This window comes from Sabethes cyaneus, chromosome 3, assembly GCF_943734655.1.
Source record: "Sabethes cyaneus chromosome 3, idSabCyanKW18_F2, whole genome shotgun sequence".
Taxonomy (NCBI): domain Eukaryota; kingdom Metazoa; phylum Arthropoda; class Insecta; order Diptera; family Culicidae; genus Sabethes; species Sabethes cyaneus.
Window position 1 is genome coordinate 62,013,841 of NC_071355.1, and position 23,388 is coordinate 62,037,228.

Genomic DNA, 23,388 nt, shown 5'->3' on the forward strand with positions numbered 1-23,388 from the left:
TGATTGGTCGATTTACGATTCCACCCACATCATGATGAAATTTCTTCATTGCACTAACACGACTTAACCAACATTGCCACACCTGTATGTATCACATTGGATGTCGATGGGGTGGTGTCGGTGGTGTAGCTACACCTCAAAATCCAAAACGGTATTAGATATTCGAGCAGTTACACCAAAATTTCCATATATATGGCACCTCTGTGAGCACGCTGATTGTCAACTGCGAAGACGAACCGCGAACATCCCTATTCAAACGTAAACAAATGAGAGTTTATTGTGAAATTTAAAATTCCATTTATAATGACACACAGCTATCGAAATTTAATATTAAATGCGGTAAGATGTTCGTTTTTTACCATGAGATAAGCTAATCTTTTTATTTCAGCTAATACCGGTTATCGGCAAACAAATCAACTCAACAAGGTTAACATATGGCATAACACAGATATTTCCGGAACCGGCAGTTCATCTAACCGTTCCATCAGGTATGCTTCAGTCCCGTCCCGACATAACATCAACTGTTTCTAATTTGTTTGACAAAGAACCAAGAATAAAAAAGGTACATGTCATTAATGAAGGTAGAACACCAAAGGTTTTGCTCCAACTTGATCGAGATTATTTCGTACGAAGCGTTATAGACAATGATAACTCCAAGAAAGTGCAAAAGGCACCTGATGCACCAAAAACAGTACTAGAATTTAGTTCACCAAACATCGCAAAACCATTTCATGCTGGTCACCTACGTTCCGCTATAATCGGAAACTTTCTTTCCAATCTGTACGATCACATTGGTCACAATGTCGTAAAGATAAATTATCTGGGCGATTGGGGTACTCAGTTTGGATACCTTAAGCTTGGTGTTGAGTTAAAAAATCTTACCAAAGAGTACATCAAACTTAATCCCATCAAAAAATTATACGAAGCTTATGTGCACGCCTACAAAGCAGCATCAGATAATGATAGTTTGCAAATGAGAGCTCGCGAAATTTTCGCTGGTTTGGAAAATGGACAATTTGAAGAGCTGCAAGCTTGGAATGAAATCCGTTCCTATGCAGTAGACGAACTTAAAAATGTCTACAACAGGCTTGGAATTACTTTCGACCACTATCACTGGGAATCACAGTACGGAATCAGCATGATAACCGAGGTTCTTTCGCTTCTCGAGAAAAATGGTGTTGCTCATCCACAGGTGGATGGAAGGAAGACAGTTCAGGTATTATCAGATGTTGCGACGCACATTGTTCGAATTTTTTTTAAATATCAGTTTCAGGTAGGAAATCGGATGGTACCAATTGTTAAAAGTGACGGGACAACTCTTTACTTAACGCGAGATGTTGCTGCTCTGATTGATCGACATAAACGTTTCGAGTTCGATAATGTTTTATACGTTGTAGACAATGCACAAAGCGACCATTTTGCTGCCCTTATATCTATTGCTCAGCAGTTAAATCTTCCCTACGCTGCCAACGTAGCTCATATCAAATTTGGCAGAGTGAAAGGAATGAGCACGCGAAAAGGCACGGTAGTGTTTTTGGCGGATATTTTGGATGAGGCTGAAATTCTTATGCGACGAAAGCAGTTGGCTGCCAAAAGTAAGTTAAAGTTTCAATTTATCTTGCATTTTTATTTTGGGATAAGATGGCGATCAATGATGCACTCTCTCTCTCTCTAGCAACAAAAATTGATTTATCAAACGATGATGAAACTACTTCCATCCTCGCAACAACCGCAGTTGTTATAAATGACTTGAAGCAACGCCGAATGCGTGATTACGATTTTAGCTGGGACAAAGCACTTCAAACTGACGGCGATAGTGGTATTAAACTGCAGTACACACACTGTCGGCTATGGAGTTTGGAAAACAGTTTTGGATCCCCGGATGAAAAGTGCAACCCAGACCTGTTGCCTGAAAAAGAGGCATTGGCTTTAGTTTGCGAAATTGCTAGATTTGAAGAGGCACTTGCAGAAGCGGAGGAAAAGAAGGAAGCATGTGTACTAGTCAATTATTTGTTTAGTTTATGGTAAGGGTTTTCTTGATCTTGATCAGTCCGCTCCATTTATTAATGAATAATCTATTCTAGCAACGCAATAAACCGTGCCTTGCTAACACTAAACGTGAAAAATGAAGAATGCAACAGACGGCAGACTCAGAGGATGTTGCTCTTCACATCGGCTCGCAAAACTTTACATCGTGGGATGGAAATACTGGGCCTTAGGCCGCTACAGAAGATGTAAAAATGGTAGTTGCATTAAACTTTGTTTGTATTACGTTGATAGGTATAAAGATTTGCAGAAATTTAGTGTCTGATGATTAAAATCAAAAATTTCCCGATTTCCATAGTGCTGCGAGTACCTACCTACCTGACAACTTATCGAGTTATGTGCTCAATTATCCTAAAAGTTTGGTGATGGGTATGAAATGGAGAAGGCAACTAAAAAAAGTGCCCAACATAGCTTTAGCCATCCTAAGCCTCTACCTAGCGCCTCCAAGTGGCCATCCCTGGAAATTCCTAATTCAGTTCCTAACCTTACAACTGTAGTTTTAGGCAACCATTGAACCACACGACTTTATTTTCAAGTGTTATATGATTTAAATTAATATTTTTGGTAGACTAATCTATTTTAGAGAGCGAAATAGGGTGCTATATCCTTGGCTAATTGCAGCCTGGCTGCTGGTCTAAATGCCATTAGTTCATCCTCGACGTTTCGGAGTATCACCTAACCTATATCAGCAGAGATACTCCCAACTACTGTAAATAAATCATTATCTATCATGGGAAGCGTGTGGTACGGGAGGTCCACGCTTTCTTCATTCCCATTGATTTCAAGGAGTTAAATGGAATTAGGTATTAGGCTGTTTGAATAAAAGAGTTGGAGCAAACGCTCCCATAAGATTTAAATGGGAAAACCAAAGCAAACTGTTTTATTCATACGGTTTCTTTTGATTCCTTAGAATTCTCACTGCGGTTCATGCTGCGCAGTTGGCCTGGCCGTTAACAAGAATAATGATTGATTCAAGTAATCGTCATTTTCCAGGATGCTTTTAAGAATTTCCTGCGTATGTGTGACATTAGATTAGATTAGATCAATTATACTAAAAGTTTGGCCAGTCGGCCTTGAAGCACTCACCGTATACTTCGGAATTTTAATACGATTTAAAAAAAAAATAATGTAAGCATTTAGATAAGCTGCCGAGCTGGTTGCAGAACAGTAAGATGCTATCCAAATGGTGACCTACTGGCCTGGCAAAGGATGAACATGTGCATTGCATAATTTTATTTCAGGGAAGGGGGCACAGCGGCTTCCGCCCACCTTAAGCGGGACCTTCGATTAACAACCTACTGCACCCAAAAAAAAAGTCAATGAAAACGAAAGAAGAAATCAACGTGATGAATGGAAAACCGATAAACAAAGGAATCATCGTTGCCAAATTCATAACACGGGTTGAAACCTTACAGCAATCCAGTGCTATACGCCAGCATATGTTGCCGACCTGCAGGAGAGAGTTCAGCTGATCAGCGTGATTGAGAAAATCCCGAATGGGAACATTCAAATCGACTTGGACGACTTTAACGCGAAGCTTGGCTCAAACAACGCGGATATTGCACGCGTCATGGGACCCCATAGCTTAGAAAAGATGATGAACGAAAACGGGGAACTGTTTACAGAATTTTGTGGTAATAACAGCATGATCATTGGTGGATCGCTCTTTCCCCATAGACCGGTACATAAAGTCCCGTGGACGACGGCCAAACAGAAAATCAAGTCGACCACATCTGCATCAGTCGAAAATGGCGAAGGAGTCGTCCGCCGTCCGCCGATTGGAGAATCCTGTAGTGAAAAGGGCTTTTGCCGAATAACTTGAATTTCGAGCCTAGAAGTTGCCACTCGTAGAACAGAGCAATGGACCGGCATCAAGAACGCCTTCATTACGACCAGTGACAAAACCCTCGCAAAGCGGACAGCGGACGGAAGGAGTGGATTTCGGATGAAACTTGGAGGAAATTCGACGAGCGGAGAGAGGCGAAAATCGGCATTGAGTAAGCGCGAACCAGATCGGCTGAGACAGCTGCCCGTCAACGATACACTGAAGCGTAAAGGGCTGTAAAACGAGCTTGTATGCGGGAGCCTGGGCTAATTCCCTAGCCGAACAAGGGAAAACGCCCGCCGCCAATGGTGATATTTGTTTGTTGTTGTGCCGCCTTAGTAATGCCAGGATGAATGCTAAGATGTTGCTAAAGGACAGAGCTGGTTAGCTATTGACTGACCCTACAGAACAGCTTAAGCGATGGACTGAACATTTTGAACAATTCTTCCAAATTTCAAATGTCAGAGACCAACAAAACCAGCTGCGTATAATGCCAACAATTCGACAATTGCCAATCAATCGCGTCAACTCGGGGGCGCCATCACTGGATAAAACTGAAGCAGCCATCAAGAGTATGTAATCCATCCAATAGACCACCAGGAACAGGCTGTATTTGAGCCGCGATGCTTAAAGCTGATTCGTCTTCGTCAGCCCAGATAATGCATCAGCTATAATGCATCGGCAATATACGGGAAACCTCCATTTTTCTGGTGGACTGGATGCAGGACACATTGGTCAAAATCCCTAAAAAAGAGACCTAACTCTCTCTCTCTCTCTCTCTCTCTCTCTCTCTCTCTCTCTCTCTCTCTCTCTCTCTCTCTCTCTCTCTCTCTCTCTCTCTCTTACTACTAATACTACTCTCGCTCGACGCTACCGGCGGTCACATTGAGGCTAGCTCTAGAACCCGCAATGGTGCTTTTCCTGCCAGCCACACGGAAATGTTCATATGTTTAATTTTCGTTCTCCGAGCCATAAGCCATGCAAAAAAGCAGCTTTACCACTGGTGGCTGTTCTACTTTCTGACCAACGCGGCTTACTTCACTTTGCATGGATTGATCGGGATTTACTCTTCCGGGTCCAAGCTAGAGCCAAAAATTCGAGACGTTGAAGGTAGGGTCGCTTCACCCGTATTTCGATTACAACTTGTAACATTCAGCAGTATGGCAAGTTTATACACGGCCGTGAGTCAGTGGAATTTCTCCAATATTTTTCTCGAAAACCAAATTTCGCTGCGGTGCCACTGGATTTACGTCGACGTTCTGTAAATTGTGTCACATGCCGCAAAATGTCCGTCCTGAAACTTCGATGTCTTTCGATTCGACTTTACTAACGCCAAACGAAACGTGCAAAGTGAGTGCAAACTAAATTTGTTATATCACTTCACTTGCATCGCATACCCAATAACCCAATCTATCGCTTGTGTGCCGTACTTCTTTATCTATTTCTAAGTGTTCTTGACTACTCAATGAATCGATCATTGGGGTTGTTTGAAAAAATCCCTGATTATTCCAGATTTTTCCAGGTAATTTAAAATCCCTGACAATTCCAGGTTTTCTAGGTTTTTCCAGGTAGTTGCCACCCTGTATTATGCAGTGCAAGTTAGATGGTCTCACAATCAATGTAGCAAAAATTAAGTCTATGATAGTGAACACTGACAGTCCCACCAACTTCACAGTGGCAGCCTGCACAATAAATTGAACAGGTTGACGTCCTTCAATATCTTGGTAGCTAGACAACGCCCGAAGGTGGTACCTATGCTTATCATGAAATCTGAAAGAAAGAAACTTTTTCCGATTGAATTCCACTATTAATTTTATTCACTACAGATACGTATTTCGCCTACGCCTTGCAGGCTTCATCAGTGTCTGTTTTCGAAAACAATTCGGAAGGACAATGCAAAAAAAGTTCCCCCATTTTGAATTCCATCATTCATCGTCACGTGCCTGGAACAACGATCTCTATATAACCACCTTGGAATTAAGTCGATAGCGTGGAAGTATTTAAGCAACGTTGACCGTAAGCTGAAACGGAATGCCAAGTCCTTCTGAAAATATATTTACACGCACAGCTGGCCGCTTTAAAGTCGAACTCGTAGGTCTCCGTGAGGCCGATCGGCGTAGCTTTACTTTTCCTGAAGAAGACGCCTTGGCTGCTCCAATTCGACATTTGCTTGATTTCTTTCGCTGTCTGTTGACGCCTCGGAATTGCACAAGACAACCATCTCGGACCACTGGTATTTCTTATCTATTTCTAAAGGGTGCTTTCTCATTTAATCAAACTTGTTACCGGTAATTAGCCACACTTATTTGATGCTAATATCTTTTATAATGAAAACGTTTATTCATCAAAAATGATTTTACCACTTTTGTGGTACAAATTTATTACATTGTCGATTAATGTCGACCATATCAGCTGATACGTTTGGTGAATGTTTGTAAGTTCAATAAATAACTACGGTTAGCCTTTACGTTATTGAGAAGTGCGATTTTATTAATATGCTGAGGGACGAAAGATAATTAAAGGCTTCTCGGATTATCAGACTGCGCATCTTCCCACTTTAGTTGTTAAGGTGAATAACGAAAAAACAATAGAGCAAATATAAGTTACTTGTAAAAAGTTACCAGTTTATGCATCATTCATCGACGATACTCGAAAGATTAACAACCTTATTTTTGGACACTGTATCGTTTTTTAAAGGATTTGATTTTGCAGACGTATTCATAAGAAACATCCTCACTGAATCGAAAAACTGATTACGAATAAGTCTGTAAGTGTGAAAATAGTTAATTGCTGTGCTTTATTCTTCAGTGCAAGAGTGACTACTGAATTATATCAATCCTATACACTGCTTTTGGCAAACTTTTCAGCTGCTTTGTACTGCACGCGCTTCGCATCATCACACGTCACATACCTAATTATACAATCGTATATTGCCCGTTCGAAAAGTTGGTGTTCTATTCTATCTACTTAGATTCGGTTGACGATTCCGGACGTACCGTGCCGGCCGGAACGAATTCGATTGAGGCCGAGTTGATGCAGTACCGTTTCCGAGTCGGCGGTGGTCCATCCTCGAACACGTGGCCCATGTGAGCTCCACATTTTGAGCACCTGACCTCCGTCCGCATTCGGCCTGGTTGTGTGATTAATAATAGGAGATTGCCGCCTTAGTGTCAGTGTGTTAGGCATTTTTTTTTTTGTAAAATGGGTGTTTATGTTTGTCATTCGGGAATTGTATTGAATGCGATGAAATTCCAATAGAGAATGGGTAAATAAATAAGGAATACAAATATAACAATTATTAAAACAGTCAATAAATGTGTTAAATTGTCATGAAAGCCAGAGTCGTTTATTCGTAGTTGTAGTTCACCGTTTGAAATTAATCCCACAGTAATTATACGCGTCCGGTACGATTCGCATTGACGATTAAAATGCGGGAGGACAACATATTTGAGCGATATTTATTTTTGCATGTGAGGAGAAAGAGAAAAGAAAAAGAAACAACATTTTATTAGAACCCGCACCAACCCTGCTTTGAAGCAGTACAGCTATTCTTTCAATTGCGTTTTTGGCAGTAATGAATACGATACAATACACTAAAACGTCTAATTAACAAACCAAAGATGTGCTCGAACATGTCGCAAACCAACATCACACCAATGACCTGAATAATCTGCAAAACATCAAATAATGGAGTGCGCAATGAGAGGTGCTGCAGCGTGGCGCGAAAAATGATAAGCGTAAAGTAGCTAATATATAGCGGCATTTGAAAGCTGTATTGATATGAAGCATATATGATAACGTAAGGCAGTAAGCGAACATCCTTTTAAACATGGAAAATAAACATCTGAAATTAAAATAAGTTCTATGAAACAAGCGTGGATTTAGCATACCTGTAACTAAAAGTGTTGTCATTGAATATAATAGTAGGAAAATAACAATGGGATATAAATTACCCTTCGCTCGATTCTAGAAGATCCGAAAATAATAATTTTACTCACAATAACGATTAACGTCTTTCGATTGGCGCTTCAAGATTTTTACACCCCAAAAAACTAAAGGGATACTTGCTTGAGAGGGCAAAAGGGATAAAATATCACGAGAGTCTATTTCTATTATTACATAGGAGCCAACTATCGTTTCACATGGTATTAACTAGAAAGTTGTTTTATAATCCGTGGAATAGATGTTTTCTAGCGGGAGAGTAGATACTAGAGTTCTACAGACTACGTGCTGTCAACTGTCTTCCTTTTTATCTAAGTCAGTCTTTGTTAAGTTTATTATTTTTTTTGTTTTGAAAACCATTAAAATATTACCGGAAATAAAAAGGCGAAAGTCTAATCCTTAACCCATTATGACCCGGGTATACCTAAATTTGGACCAAATGAAGTGAGACTGTGTAATCCATTATATTATGGCTCGGGTGTGTCGGGAAACTCAAAATCGTCATTTGGAATGGTTTTAAGGCCAAAATATCGCAGGTTTTATATTGCATGCGCTCAGTTTCAAACAAACAAGTTACAAAGTTGTTTACATATTTCTTATCGAATTTTGTGATAGAATTTACATATAAATACCATTTTACATTTCAGGTAATGTTTTGTCACAAAATGTAGACTTTTTCATGCGTTTTGGAGACGAAGTTTTTTCTCCATTTTTTCAATTTTTTCCGCCATTTATCACAACTGCACTGTTGAAAATACAGATTAAATGTCAAAAACTGACAGATTATCTCACACGCACATCAGATTGATGTCTTATCTCTCTTGCAGTGATATATTAACAATGCTAACCATTGAAATTCAGCAGTAAACAGGTTTTGAAGACGGGGTATGATATATCATACGCTAGGACATAATGGGTTAAGAAAGTCACTGAAAAACTCGTTTTCACACGGTAAAATTTAGCGAAATGTACAGCGTCAGAACATCGGTTTTGTATGTTTTCAATCTATGCAATTTTGATGGGAAAATTGCTAACATAAAACACTAATGACTCCAAATATATAATAAATTACTTTTAAAATAATTACTAAGAAAAATTTCACACAAAATATAGGAGATAAAAGTTCATTCATGTAAAAACGCCTAAAACTTAGGTACTAAAGGTAGGTACTAAATTTTAGGAAACACGGCATTATCAGAAATTGTGAAAATAAAATTAGAACAAATGAAAACGTCAGTCACTTTTGATTGAATGAATTGAATCGATAAGGAGATATTCAGTTAGTTACACATTGTTAAGGTCTTATTTTCAATTTTCCCTTTCCCCCTAAATAGTTGTTTCATAACCATGCATCTCTGCTAAAAAAAATCAAACAATATCAAGCGCTCGAACGTTCAAACTCATAAGTAGAGTCACGATGAGCCGAAATCTCACCTGCTAAACTAGCATCCGCGTGAAGGGTCACCTTACCCTTGTCCAGTACATCGTTGAAAGCTGGCCAACCACAGCCGGAGTCATACTTGGTGTCCGAGCTGAACAGCTCCTGGCTGCACACCACGCAGATGTAGGTGCCTTTGTCGTAGCATTTGTTATACTTTCCAGTGAAAGGCCGTTCCGTTCCTGCCTCCTGGGTGACATGGTACTGGAGGGGATTGAGCTTCGCAACCAATTCAGCCTTATTCTCTAAGCTCATCTCACTGCCCTGTTCGGTTCTGGCACCTGCGTCAATGCCAGACGGGTTTTTAGAATCTGTAAATACATAAGCAACCTAAGTAACATGTTTGTTTATGTTCGAAAACTGTATACCCATTCGAGTTATGATTCGAAATGTTTAGATGACCTTCAACCGTAAGCTAGTTTTATTTACCATAGCAACTACACCAGTTAGTTTCTATTTTACGCAAGTATAATAGGTAGTTCCCAAAATAAATTGTTCACCCAAAAAAAATCAATGGTTTTCGTAATAACTGGACAATAAATCGATTAAATGTGCACGGATTGAACAAACGTCATATGGAGGGATAGTAAAAAGTTTTGAACTCTGCCGCAGGTTCATGTCAGAATTGCGCAATGTTTGTAACCTTTTTTTCTACCAGCATGAAGTCGGAGTGGTTCTTGCCGTATCACGAATTCCTCTACACTATATTCGGTAGCATATCGACACACTTGGTCGAACCATCTAGCACGTTGGGCCCCTCTTTTTCTGGTACCGGTGGGGTTCTTGATGAGAACGGATTTCAGTCGTTCGGCATCCTTGCAACGTGGTCGGCCACCGTAGTGTCCAAACTATTCCCAGGAGTACGCAGGAAATCTCTCCAAGTAGTGCCCGCAACTCGTGGGTCATACGCCTACGCCAGTCTCCGTAATCCGTTTGTACTTCGCCCGCAATTGTCTGCAACCCCTTTCGTTCAAACAAGGCAAGTGCACTTATGTCTTCCCTAAGCAAAGTTACTGTCTGAACCAATTCCATAGTCTTCTATTGGATCCCTTTTGTGCGGCGGTGAATGCGGTGAATGCTGCTGGATCGAAGCGTCTCGCAGAAGGAAAAGTAGGCTCGACTTCCAACTTGAATGCGTCGTTGAATCTCCTCAGTCGTATTGTTGTCGGCGGTGACCAGAGATCTCAAATATACGAACTTATCAACCACTTCCAGTTCATCGCCGCCAATAATCACTGTCCGTGAAAGGCAAACGTTGTTTTCTCTGGAATCTCTTTCAACCATATATTTGGTTTTCGACGCATTGATCTGTAACCCAATCCTCCTATACTCCGTTTTTAGTCTGGCGCCGTCCCAAGGTATCTAGTAATGTCGAGGTTGATGAACGACTGGATAATGCGCAATACAGCCCCCTAAGTGCTCCTTAGCCTCTTATCCAGTAACTCCTAGCCCTACCTCCTCGTTATACCAGCCGGAATACGAGCAACCTCAGCAGAGATTGAATAATCAACCCCAGTGAAAACTAAGGTCGTATACTGACAACGAAGGAGGTACTGTGTTTTGGCACTATAAGATGGTAGCCCCATCACGAGATTCGGCAGCGTGGCCCTAGTGAGGCAACCTACCTGAAGTTAGATTTAGCCACTACAAACAATCAACGAAATTTGACTCGGAACATTCGGCATTGAATACTTGGTACCAGGAACTGCAGATCGTTAAATTTCGTACGAGGCGGCATGGTGCTGCTCGATCAGCTGGAACCCTGAAAGTTTTGCATCGTAGCACTACAGGAGATCTGTAGCAAATGCGAGAAGGTGTGGAGGATCCGTGGCGACAAAGTCCAATTTTACCTCAGCGGTAGAGCTGGGAACGGGCTTCATAGGAATGCAGAATGCAAGATCGCGTAATAGACTGGAAAACGATCAACGAGAGAATGTGCATGTTGAGGATAAAAGGTCGTATCTTCAGCTACACCATCATAAACGTGCATTGTCCACACGAGGGGAGACCGTATGACAACGGCACGCCATCGGACATCAAGATCGTCATCGAGAATAGTACCCCGTAGCTTGCACACGAACGAGAACGGCCTGCGATGCATTAACTTTGCAGCTTCCCGAGGCCTCGTCATCAGAAGCACTTCCTTTCCCCGCGATGATATCCATAAAACCACATGGAAATCTCCAGGCCAACGATCCTTGAACAAAATCGACCATATTCTCTTCGATGGTCGGTTTTTCTCGAATATCGACAAAGCCGCTCTCCCTGGTTAAACACTCGGCAATTAAGCAATCCGCGGGTTGCCAAAAACTGCGCTCACGTATTGGATTAAGTTTTGCGTTCCATTGTGGAGTTAGGAACTTCGCCCGTCGAAGACGGTTGGAATAGGATACGTTCGTCTGTCAACAAGGCAGCAACCGCGGTGCTAGATGAGGAAATCTCGAGCACACGAAATGATTGAAAAAGAGCTTGGAAAAACTATCTAAGTATATCCACGAGGCAGAATTTGGCCAAGTATCGACGGGCGCGGAATGAGTTCTGGGCTAATGGGACGCGTAAATTCAAGGTGAACCAATTTCAGCAAGGATAGACACCGAAGCTTGATATGTATAGGGACGAGGAGTGAAACCTGGTCACAAAGGCGCGCGCGGTGGTCGACAGGTGCAAGCAGTTCTACGATGAACATTTCAAGGCGATATAACAGCAGATGCAACGGAAATTAATCTACGAGTGCCTAAAAACGAGGTCCCAGTTGGCCTCGAAATAACACGCTGGCCTAATAAGCTAGTCGTCGTATGTTCGTATCTCGACTGGAAGAGGCTGTTAGAGTCAATAGGATCCTAGCAACTGGTCTTGTGCAATTGTCCTGTACTCTAACAAATGGCTGCGTAGTCTGTCGTATAAAAACAGAAGGTCAATTTTCGATAACGGAATGTACCACCAAGGCTTTACTTTTTGCCTTGAAACGATAACAGATCCGTGGAGAAATCGGCCAGCTGAAAAATAACAGAGTAACCGGAAAGGACCGACTCCCGGTAGAACTCTACACAAATAACAAAGAACCGCTAGCAACGGCACTTCACTGGATAATTTCAAAAATTTGGAAAAAGGAGCAGAAACTACCGCAGGAGTGGATGGAAGGTGTAATTTGTCCCATTTAAAAAAAAGGCGATCGGCTAAATTGCTGTAATTACCGCGGCATTACGCTGGTCAAAGCTTCTTACACAGTACTTTCCCAGATTTTGTTACGTCGTCTATCCACAATACGAGACGAGAGAATATTTGATAGTACTTCCGTCTGTCATGGCGAACGCCGCTATCGTATGTGGTACATAACATGATATAGTTTTGAACGCATCTTAACCATCACTGTTTTACGTCAACTATGAAACCATTAGCAGAGTAATTCTATTTTTCCAAATTTCTCAAATATTTTCGAACAAAAGAAAGTTGTTTGCGTATTTGGCATGTATATTACAAACCAAAAAAGTACATTTTGGTCATTTTGGCTGTTACGTCAACTGTGAAGCCATGGGCAGAACTGCATCAATGAGAGAGGTAAATTGTTTACAACAATCGGGGCCTGCTACAAAAGACAATCAGTAAGACTTTTGCAAAGATTTCTTAAACCCAATTGTTTTTGGCATACAAAAAAGAGATTATTGTGTGACAAAGGAGATGGAACCATAGAAGAAAATCAAGAAAGTTAGGCATTAGTCCAACCTCGTATTTTTAGAATTCATTCAGTTTTCAGAATTCAACATTCAAAAAATGTTAATAGGAATTAGTGTTCATTTTGTCCAGACTTTCGTGAAAAGTTCTGTCGACAACTCGAACTATACTTCACGTCATCAAGATTAACTGCAACATGCATGAAAATCGATACACAAAGTTTAAACAAATGGTATCAGTAGGTTTGATGAGCACTGACAGTTCAATAGCTAGCCTAGCCCATAAGCAGATACAATACATGAATGGACAGTTGGCAGCCAATGCGGAGCGTACGCATGAATCGGTATGCCTGATAGAGCTGACCGAGAATATAGTACTTATACTGCTTATTTCACAGAACGTATTGACCACGACCGAATGATTTCGTTCTGGATGAGTAAACCCATTGTAATTGTTCCTTCGAATCGATCCAATTCGAACATCTTGAATGAAGGTTTCGTGAATTTGCGTTTAGCTCTTTCTAGTATAGCCCTATTTTCGGCTACTGTGAACTTCAATGACAGGATGTCATTTATATAAAATTTAAAGCAAATTTGAAGAATTTAAATTACTTGAAGTAGATTCAACAATCAATCAATCAGTTTGCCGATTTGTAGCCTTCATTAGCAATTGGCTATCGATTCCCAATTAATCATTTTCATATGCGTCGAAGAACGTGTTGATTAGCAAACTTTATAGACACATTAGTATGCAATCTATGATACCGTGCTCCGCGACGCATCATAATGCACGATACATTATGTGTTATCTAGTCATTTGACACGTATTGCAAAATGCCTTTCATTTTTCGAAATCATTTGTTTGTAAAATTTATAAATTTAATCTAACTCTTCTCGATATGATCTGTGTCGCAATAGCAGCAATTTATCATTCACATATCATCTAGATTTGCTTAGCGTTCAAATCATGCGGTTTCGTTCATCCCACACTCTACTAAATGAGCGCAATGGAATGCAGTAATACTACGGAACGAAAAGAAAACAAACTTTCTTCAGCGACGAAATGAGTTGACCAAAAGCAAACGCACAATTCCATCATTTATGGCTTCTACGGCGAGACACACTCACTCGCTGTCCTAGTTGATTAAGTATCACCTTTCATCGTTTACTGTGTACTATGAGTACTGTATGGTTCTGTCTCCTAGTTACTTGTACTGAACCACACAGATATTAACGTAGCCTAGGTAAAGACCTAAAAGAGCGTAATGTTTTTTGAAAACTGCTGCTCAGTTTTGGTCAAAAATGGCATTTAATTAGAGAATTCGAAGACAATTGATTGGTAACGTGTATGTCATAAACCATGTAGCTTTAATAACGTATTCAGTGGTGATTTTTAGCGCTTTCCCTTATCGAAAACGTTTACGTTAAACTTTATATAAACCCTAGATAAAACCACTATGACATAAAAAACCACAGAGGAGAAATGTGAACGGTTAGAAGTTTCTCTAATATTTAGAAACATCTTAGAATAACAAAAACTACAGACTAAAATTGTATGAAACAGCAAAGTTTTAAACGATTCACTGTTCACATTTAGCCAGATCCAAACTCTGTCAAGGTTTGATTAGTTGTGCAATATAGCGTTTAAATGTTGAACATCCTTAAACGGAATCAAAACAGAACTCGACAGAAGGCCACATCAACACACTGACCGGATACAAAAGGTGTCCGAAACAAGACGTTATTTCATTTTAGTTTGCCAACTTACACTGGGCGCCTGTTTGAAGCACTTCGCTTGCTTTCTGTGCTAAATTTAGAACGAGAAATTCTTGCGCGCTTCGTTGAATAATATACACTTGATCATGAAAATCGACACCTTCGAACGAACAAACGAAATTAGGTGGAATAAAATGTTTCCACGCCGAGTTTCAACTGCGTACTGACACTGGCAGCGGTGAATCGCGCTTCGCCACACATAGGTAAACACAGGCCGTTCATGTAGGTACCTAAAACTAAACGTATCATGCGCGAGAGCACACGTGACGTCAATAATTGAGCGACACTCGGATGACCACTTTCGTTGCGCAGAGAGCACCGTCTTTCACAGGCTGCGATGCATGGAAAGTTGTAATCAGAGCTCATAAAAAGAATAAATAATAAAAAGTTAGAAAAGAATTCTAATTTATTTTAGTTTGATTCCAGAAAATGTTCACCCAGCAAAACGAATTCAAAGATTGGTTTAACATTCAATTTTATCAAAGTAGTTCCGAATTGTATCAACAACTCAAGATTGTCTGACGATATTGATTCAAACAGCTGGAAACACGATTTACACATATGCTTGACAGTAGTCCGATTCTACAGTTTACGATGCATGTGTTTCAGCTGGTAGGAAGCGATGCGATCCTATTCCGCGAGTGTTGCAGTTGGAACCTTGAGTTGATCACTTTAAGGTGCAACAAAGTCGCTGATTTCTCTCAATGCAATTCTCACGCTTTATGGGAAAGAATAAATAAATCATGGAGCTGTAAAAACCACAACTTTGTCTAGACAGTTTTGCTGATTTCCTTAATTGGTTGTGTATTTTTCTTCTGGGTAGAGCACTGCTTATACAAAAATTTGGGCCGACGAATCCTAGAATTTCATTAAATTTTCCTTATAAAAATTACATCACATTTTTCTTTTTCGTGCCTGAGTTATGGAAGAAAAACTAGCGACTAACGACGGCGCATCGTTATTTTATTTTACTACAAAGAATTAGGAAATTAGGAATTAGATTTAAATTTTTTTTTAGAAATTTCTAAGATTCCAAAGGTGTTCCTGTTTTTCTTGAGTGTTTCCTTTCCAGATTTTTCTTTAAATTGCTAAGCAACGTTGCTTAGTATATAAGATATGAGGAGAAAAAAGCAAAAGAATGTAAGTAATGTTTACGACCGAATTTTTCTCGTTTTTTTCACAGAAAAAATATTACAAGATTTCGATAAAATTTGATTCATATTGTAAAGTGAAAATACTCAAAACTTTTTCCCAAACACGTAAGTTCCAAAAACAATTCTATCAATCTATGATCATCAATTATTTTCGAGCATCTTAGTAGAACTCACGAATAAACGGGATTTTTTTTTGGGGAAATTGTGGCGTTGCAAACCGATAATTGTGCCGAAGCTGCTGTCCAAGCGAAAACCATTGATGGTCCAGGACCAAAGATGGCCCTAAGCACACGACGTTCAAAAATGGCCATTGCGTTCAAGTTTCCGTCGGCTATTCTCCTCGTTTCGAGCTCGTAGAGGATTACCAGTCCTATTAACGTTTTGCACATGGTACATTTGGTACGGGGGTGAAGCTTACCAGACCTTAGGGTCTAATGGCGTCTGTCGTAAGCACGACTTCCGGCAAGAATACGTCTCCGTATTTCTGTTGAATTTACGCGTTTCCTGAGGTATCGTTGAGCTAGCTGTTCCAAGTCCTCGCACTCCATTCATTCTAGGTAACACTTCTTATTCCGAAAAAACTGGGTTTTTTGTCTTCGTGTCCTTCTATATCGTTCCACTTTCGACGCCCGCGCTACATTCTTCTAATCTAACATCCTCTGGCATTCTTCTTCGAACTAGTCGTTACGTCAACTCCTCTCAGCGAATCCAATGGCACCTTCCGCTGCGCCGTTAATGCTGTAACGCTTTCCCAGCAGTCCTCGACCCGCATGGTAAATCTCTTTCAGACCTTGTAGACAATTGCTGACCTACTTCGGCACACAGCTTAAGATCGCCGGCAAGAAAGTCGCCGACATTTAAACAGGAATTTGACATCGTTGAAGTAGACGAGGAAAACCAAAGGTCCAAGATGACTACCTTGTGGAATTCCAGAGTAAGGTTATACATATAAGTATATTGCAAGAATTTATTAAAAACTGGAGTCTTGCATGAAAACGAGATAAACGCAATATTCAGGCAAGTACCGTTATACAGAAATTTTCAGAATGGAGAACTGAACTAAAAAATCGGACCGATAACTCCGTCTTTCAACTTCTCTTGCAGGTGTAGCTGTTTTGTATCCCAATTTCTTACAATCAGCCGGTGCAAATAAGTCACCAACTTTTTCTGTCCTTTCTTAATAAGCTCCGCTCCGATGCCATCCATCCCAACCAATTTATTGTTCTTTAGTTAGCACCTGCATTGCGTCCTCAACTTTGCCTATTGTTTAGACTGGCATCTCTTTCACGTTTGTTGCATCGTCGAAATGGTTTTTGGCTTTTTAGGGACTCGCCCAAGTATTCGTCAAAGTGCTTTTTTTACTTTTCAGCTTAATTACATTTCAAATTTTTTCCTGCGACACTTGGCTCTTGATGTTTTTAAACTTTATGTGACCTTGACAGATACCTACGAGTATTTCGGTTACTATTTGTAACCATCTTCATAATGGCAAGTTACGGACTGCTCGAAAATAATTTATAATTATTCTATTATTTTCTAAATTTTTTTTTTGACATACATTTTATAAGGAAAATACATTTTTGCTAATGCAATGCAGAGGCATATTTTTGACTGCGTTTTTCTGTTTTCAACTGCAAAGAAACGGATTACCTATCTGGAAAAGCAAACTAGAAACATTCGTTCTCAGTAGAAAAATTTTATTTAAAACAAAAAAAAAATGAAATAAAACCGAAACCGACGTGTTTTAGTTATAGTTTCAATTAAAGCTACCAGTTACCTTAAAAATGTGATGTGCATGACACCAATGTTACATAATAACCATTTCCGATGAGCTATATACTATGGTGATCTATATACAATCCGTACCATCAAACATTATTTCAATTTCTCGCACGAATTTGAATCAACCAAGCAATGAAAATAAATCGTAGGTATTTAAGAAAAATATTTGCACTCGATTGAGAAATTGATACATAGGCACTACGCTGAAGGATGCTTTTCCCACCTGCTTTAGGAGAGGCCGTCGTGTGAATGCTGGACCGGCTGACGTTAAGCCCCATCGCAAGTGGAACTGTTATGTACGGGGAACACGAATGGCGTTGTAATTTACAAGTTGTCCTAGTTGAATGAAACTTGTATAATTCATTGACGACATTGGCTGCTTGGTAACAATTTCGTTTTATAAATTTCCGACAATTACTGACACATGATATAGTATATTTCAATTGAGCCATTAAAACAAATATTGGACTCTTTGAATAACAGGAGAAAATAGAACTTGAACTGTATGGATTCTTTGCTCGAATGTCAAAATTTTAAAGCCTGAGCTTAAGAATGATGAGAGTAGATACTTGATGTATTTGTTTATACGATTTTTACCTGCCAGTAGCTGCCGGGCGCAGCAAATTTTTGACGATGTTATCTATCCTGACAGAACACAAAAAACTATTCACTGGTACACCTGCACACTATATCAAAAACAGTCTTGGAAACCGATAGCGCCGTAAGAAATTGAGCATTCGTTCTTAAAGTTTTCAATCAACATAAAATTATTGAACAATCGCCAAATCAGCGTTACAAATTTATCAAAACATTAAACATTATAAAGCTGTCAAAAGAAGAGATGCCAGATTACTCAAAATAATGTTGGTCGACATATTATTCAATAGCGCGCAATTCGCAAGTTGCGAACGCGTTTTTCTGAAAACTGGTGTTTTCAATATCGGTGAACAAGCTTTCTCGGAATGATTGAACCAACACAGGTTTACTAAGAACAAATATTCTACAAATTATTTAATCGAACTCGAAATCATTTCGTTTCTTTTAAGCATTATAGGGGGCTCCGTAGCAGCTAGTTATAAGGTTACCGAGCCTGCTTTGTCCAGCGTGATGTGGTCGTGGGTTCTAATCTTAAAATAGAATCTGAGGACATTCGATGTCAAGTGACTAGCATGGGTTTATTCTCATACCCCTCATTTCCCTTTCTTCATACTGAATTCCGCGCTGAATTCTATATATTACACGATGAACTCTGGATAGTGCAAAAGTCCCTCCTAAGTGCACTGGTCAGAGGAACGAATGAGTCCTCGCCAGGGACGGCTATAATATGGGATAGTACTGGCAGTTAGGAACGAGTGGGTAAAGTAGAGCCTGCCTTTGAAGGAAGGGTAAATCCCAATACATACAAGCACGTATAAAATTTTATAAGCATATCGCTCACACAATATATCAACGATATTGCTCGCAGTGATGAGTCCACATTGAAAAAAAAAGTACGAAGGTCTCTGCCTAGAGGCACGAACGAGGGGCCCACGTAGGACTACGAATGCAAGTTCAATTCGACAAAGCTTGATATTTTGCAAATGTTTGTCACGCATATGTTTAATTTACTGTTTTGTAATAAACGCTTTGGAACATTCCTGTAAATTTGATACAGGAACCAAGTTTAAATTGTATACAACGGTATACTGCTTGTGGTATGGAAACATCAATATCGCTACGGCAAATCGCACTACTTTTTCCGACCAATCACAGAGCGTAGATTTTTAGTTTGACAATGCCCAACATTTTTCAATTATTTAAAAGCTTGTTAGGGAAACATGTCATCTATTGTATTGTAATGGATTCTTAAAACAAATCCAATCGATTAATACCAATATCTCTAGAATCTATTGTGGGATGACTGACTTATAAGCGTGCAAACTTTTCGTTACATGTTCGCTATTCGTTTTTCTAAAGTGCACCCCAATATATAAATCAAAGACGTTGTCCTACGTCAAAAGCATCATAACTGTGGTTTCGATTTTATACATCCCAATCCGGCACGTTTCGATCAGAAACCATGTTCTGGATTCCGATCGACGTGTGTTATAGCCATTGGCGGAACTAGGGGGTGCTAAGCCCTCCCTAGGAGAGATTTACCCCCCCCTACAAAATGGACCTACCTCCCAGTTGGCTTCGAGGTATAACGCTGGCCTAATAAACCAGTCGTCGTATGTTCGAATCTCGATTGGGAGAGGCTGTTAGAGTCAATAGGATCGAAGTAACTGGCCCTGCAATTGTCCTGCACTCTAACAGCTGGCTGCGAAATCTGTCGCATAAAAACAGAAGGTCATGTTTCGATAACGGAATGTAGCACCTAGGCTTTGCTTTGCTAGAAAATGGACCTGGCCAACCAAATAAAATGGTTGAAAAAATGCCGTGTGCTTTATAGCCCTTCCTAGAAATGAGCACTAGTTTCGCTAATGGTTATAGCATGCAGTTTAATCTGTGTTTTAATTTCTCAGGTTAAAATACATGAACGTAAACCGAATTCATTTATAACCTGAACTTAATTCGATGATTGATGGATTCTTTTATTTAGTACAATTTAGTACAATAAGAATTTTGTTTGTGAAGATTTAAAGCAACCGGTTATTATAGGTTTTTTAACAGAATTATAGCAGATTGGACATAGTTTCTTTCTTTTCTTAACTTATATGTATGAGCAATGTTGAACAAAAATCAGTTTCCTGTATCCCCAGGAATACTCTAGAGTCTAGACTGCAAATTTTTTACATTTTCTTGGACATCGCTTATTTTAATAATTCATAACTTGAACCAAGTGTTAACCAATTTTTTTTACAAAAATGTAAAGTAATTTTCTCGTGCAAAACTTTCAAAAAAAATATGTTGTACGCCATTAAAAATTTTCAAAATATTTTTTTCTAACTCGCCGTGCCATTCTTCGCCCTTGAGTATTGATGTCCTTACATCATCATATTATTACAGAATAGGGGTGCAATATCTTTCTTCTATGCCAACTGGCAAGCCAAACCGTTATAAAGGACTAAAAAACTGTTACGTTACATTTAATTAACACTTTAAAATTAAAATGTTAATTCTAATTTAAATATCAGCGACATTATTTAGGTATTTGTCAGCGCCGGTAAAAATGCATTCAAAGATTTATATCCGCACGTTTAATATTCCTTTCTATTTATTCATGTTCTAAAATGCTTATTAATTAGTTCTGTCGAAATTAAAATAAAACGAAAAAGGGCTAATCGCTGCCCAAACAAAAACATACATAATACATAAGACCAGTTCACTATTTGTTCAATTTCTTGGCTGATCGACGTGCAATAAAATCCACGGATGCTTGTTAACTTGCTCTAATGGCATTCGTTGTGCGGGATCTCTGACCAGCAATCGTGAAATTAGATGCGCTGCAGAACGGGACACACCGGAAGGCATTTCATAACGTACCTTCATGATCTTCGTGTAGGTTGCATCATAGGAGACCGCATGAAATGGTGCATGACCTACCAGCAATTCGTAAGCTAAAACTCCAAGACTCCATAGATCGACATTTTTTGTGTGTGGCTGTCCTTGGACCATCTCAGGAGATAAGTAATCTAAAGTGCCGCATAATGTTGTCCGTGTCGAAGTTGGCTCGTGTACAGACCACCCGAAATCAGCCATTTTCAATTCACCACCATGACCAAGCAGCAAATTCTCTGGTTTTATATCTCGATGAATGACGTTACGCTCATGAAGGTAAATTAATGCCGAAACAAGCATGTTTATATAGATTGCACACTGCTTTTCTGGGAATTTGTTCCCCGGTATAGTTTGCAATTTGCTAAATAGTGTGCCACCGGGAGCGTACTCAAGGATAAGATAAATTCTGGTTTCATCATGAAAATATCCATACATCCTCAGGATGTTAGGATGGCGCAAATGAGATTGAATCTCAATTTCACGTCGAACCTGCAAACAGCAACGATTAGGGCAAAAAGTTCCTAGCATTTATTATCTGTAAACTCACCTGATGCTCAATGCCTTGGGCATGCACCTGTTTCTTGAAAAGCACCTTCAGTGCAATCACAAATTTAGTCTCTTTTTCTCGAGCAAGATAAACGTTTCCAAATTTTCCTTTACCCAGAGGACGACCAATGTCAAAATTTGCTAAAGTCCAAATTTTTTTTCCAGAATTTGACGATGAGGTGGAAGTTACGACTGCTTTTTGCGATACTACGGATGAAGACTGCGAAGACCCTGGTACAGATTTTGGGGCCTCTGGTCTGGTTTTACTAACGACTACCGTTGGAACTTTAAATTGTGCATCTGCAGCTGATGCTGTAGCTGGGGGAGAATTTTCTTCTAGTGAATCTGGGTTGAAAAATTTCGCTTTGTTCAGGATAGACTGAATTGGTGGAGCTGGATTTTGAGCTTTGGAAATTGTTGGTAGAGGAGGCTGTTTGAATTGGTTCACTGAAGTTCCTACTTTTGGTGCACTCGAATTCGCAGGACGACTTTGAAACGTAGGTTGTAAGATTACTTTCCTATTTTCTTTATTATTAAAATGCGACATTATGATAAGTATTTTTGAGCACAAAGGAACTATTTCCGTAAATCCAGAACAACAAGAACGTTCTGCACATTAAAAAAAAAAATTATTATGTTCTCTGTGAACCACCAACGTTTGCCTCCTTTAAAAATGCGGTAAAGAATGCAACGAATCTTTACTTCATTTCACTGCTTTTGTTTCAAAATAATTTGACAGTTTAAGAATGAATCGGATAAATGAATAACGTACCGTAACGTAACGTAGGCAACGCGCCAAGCTAAGCGCACAAGGGGTTTCCAACAGCAATGATTACTACGCACCTTCGAAAAAAGTTACTTTTGATTACTGTACTGATTACCTCTGATTACCAGTAATCAATTTCTTGTGATTACTATAAATTTATCATGATTACCAATGATTACTTAAGATTATCATTGATTACTCTACTGATTACCATTGATTATCTAATTAATTCGTAAATGATTACAAAAGTAATCTCTGATTACTGTGGACCCCCGTTCGTTTGACCGTTTTTAATCACGGGAATGACACTTCCAATACCAACCTGTACAAAAAAACGTAGCCAACATAGAGCGGGCCCAAGCTGACAGCTTCATAGATGGGCTCAAGCTGACAACCGAGTCGGATGTGTAAATTGTTAAATATTGTTAGTTTTAGTTTGATTTTAGCCAAGGTTTTAGCATCACATAACCAATGACAGGCAGGCAATTGATGCGAAATACATGAAACTATGAAAATGGTTAGTTAAATTCGTTGTGTGAAATCGCTTTGCGTTTGCCGCCTTTTTCATGTGAGCAACGAAAATGTGACGTCATATCAGCCCCCTGTTTTTAATCTGAACACTTTTTAATTTGAACCCCGTTCAAATGTCATTCTCAATATGACATCATTTGCTCATGCACACAATACACATAAACACGATTTATTTGCACTTACCAAGCGTGTTTAATCTGTTTCACATTTCGTTTTCCCAACGATTATAATAGAAATCCGATCGGAGAATGAAATATTCGCTGCTTGCAACTGCCAACTAAATCAAACCATCAAAACAATAACAAAGAACAGGGCGGCCAGTTCATACGAGTTTCAGCATATTTAGGGTGGTCGGTTGTTCAAATTAAAAAGTAACCCCGTTAGTTTGCATAAGGAATCGTTCAAACGAACGGGGGTCCACTGTACTACGC

At 39.6% G+C, this 23,388-nt stretch overlaps 3 protein-coding genes across 4 annotated transcripts; 1 reads left to right on the plus strand and 2 right to left on the minus strand.

Annotated features, from left to right (window-relative positions):
* The first annotated feature begins 240 nt into the window (after positions 1-240).
* LOC128739251 (probable arginine--tRNA ligase, mitochondrial) lies at positions 241-2,290 on the plus strand. Its single transcript, XM_053834725.1, has 5 exons — positions 241-339; positions 389-1,216; positions 1,274-1,595; positions 1,676-2,024; positions 2,085-2,290. Exons 1-5 carry the CDS (start codon positions 304-306, stop codon positions 2,236-2,238), a joined length of 1,689 nt encoding a protein of 562 aa, XP_053690700.1. The 5' UTR covers positions 241-303; the 3' UTR covers positions 2,239-2,290.
* Positions 2,291-6,173: 3,883 nt separating this feature from the next.
* On the minus strand, positions 6,174-18,429 carry LOC128739252 (methionine-R-sulfoxide reductase B1). Of its 2 annotated transcripts, XM_053834726.1 has the most exons (4): positions 18,232-18,429; positions 17,858-17,970; positions 9,248-9,562; positions 6,174-7,001 (listed from the first exon to the last, which is right to left on the minus strand). In XM_053834726.1, exons 2-4 carry the CDS (start codon positions 17,910-17,912, stop codon positions 6,835-6,837), a joined length of 537 nt encoding a protein of 178 aa, XP_053690701.1. In that variant the 5' UTR covers positions 17,913-17,970; positions 18,232-18,429; the 3' UTR covers positions 6,174-6,834. The 2 variants fall into 2 exon arrangements, with proteins under 2 accessions (XP_053690701.1, XP_053690702.1); XM_053834727.1 differs by lacking the exons at positions 17,858-17,970; positions 18,232-18,429 and adding an exon at positions 14,691-14,849.
* A 2,520-nt stretch (positions 18,430-20,949) lies between these two features.
* Positions 20,950-22,207, minus strand: LOC128739642 (aurora kinase B-like). The gene is made up of 2 exons (XM_053835137.1): positions 21,662-22,207; positions 20,950-21,603 (listed from the first exon to the last, which is right to left on the minus strand). Exons 1-2 carry the CDS (start codon positions 22,205-22,207, stop codon positions 20,950-20,952), a joined length of 1,200 nt encoding a protein of 399 aa, XP_053691112.1.
* Positions 22,208-23,388: the final 1,181 nt, after the last annotated feature.

Coding starts and splice junctions, on each gene's coding strand:
- LOC128739251 (XM_053834725.1), top strand. CDS start 304: ATGACACACAGCTATCGAAATTTAATATTAAATGCG. Junction 340..388: donor GAAATTTAATATTAAATGCG/GTAAGATGTTCG, acceptor TTTTTATTTCAG/CTAATACCGGTTATCGGCAA. Junction 1,596..1,675: donor AAAGCAGTTGGCTGCCAAAA/GTAAGTTAAAGT, acceptor CTCTCTCTCTAG/CAACAAAAATTGATTTATCA.
- LOC128739252 (XM_053834726.1), bottom strand. CDS start 17,912: ATGGGGCTTAACGTCAGCCGGTCCAGCATTCACACGACGGCCTCTCCT. Junction 9,563..17,857: donor GACGGCCTCTCCTAAAGCAG/GTGGGAAAAGCA, acceptor ATGTATTTACAG/ATTCTAAAAACCCGTCTGGC. Junction 7,002..9,247: donor CGCGGATGCTAGTTTAGCAG/GTGAGATTTCGG, acceptor TCACACAACCAG/GCCGAATGCGGACGGAGGTC.
- LOC128739642 (XM_053835137.1), bottom strand. CDS start 22,207: ATGTCGCATTTTAATAATAAAGAAAATAGGAAAGTAATCTTACAACCT. Junction 21,604..21,661: donor CCCAAGGCATTGAGCATCAG/GTGAGTTTACAG, acceptor TGCTGTTTGCAG/GTTCGACGTGAAATTGAGAT.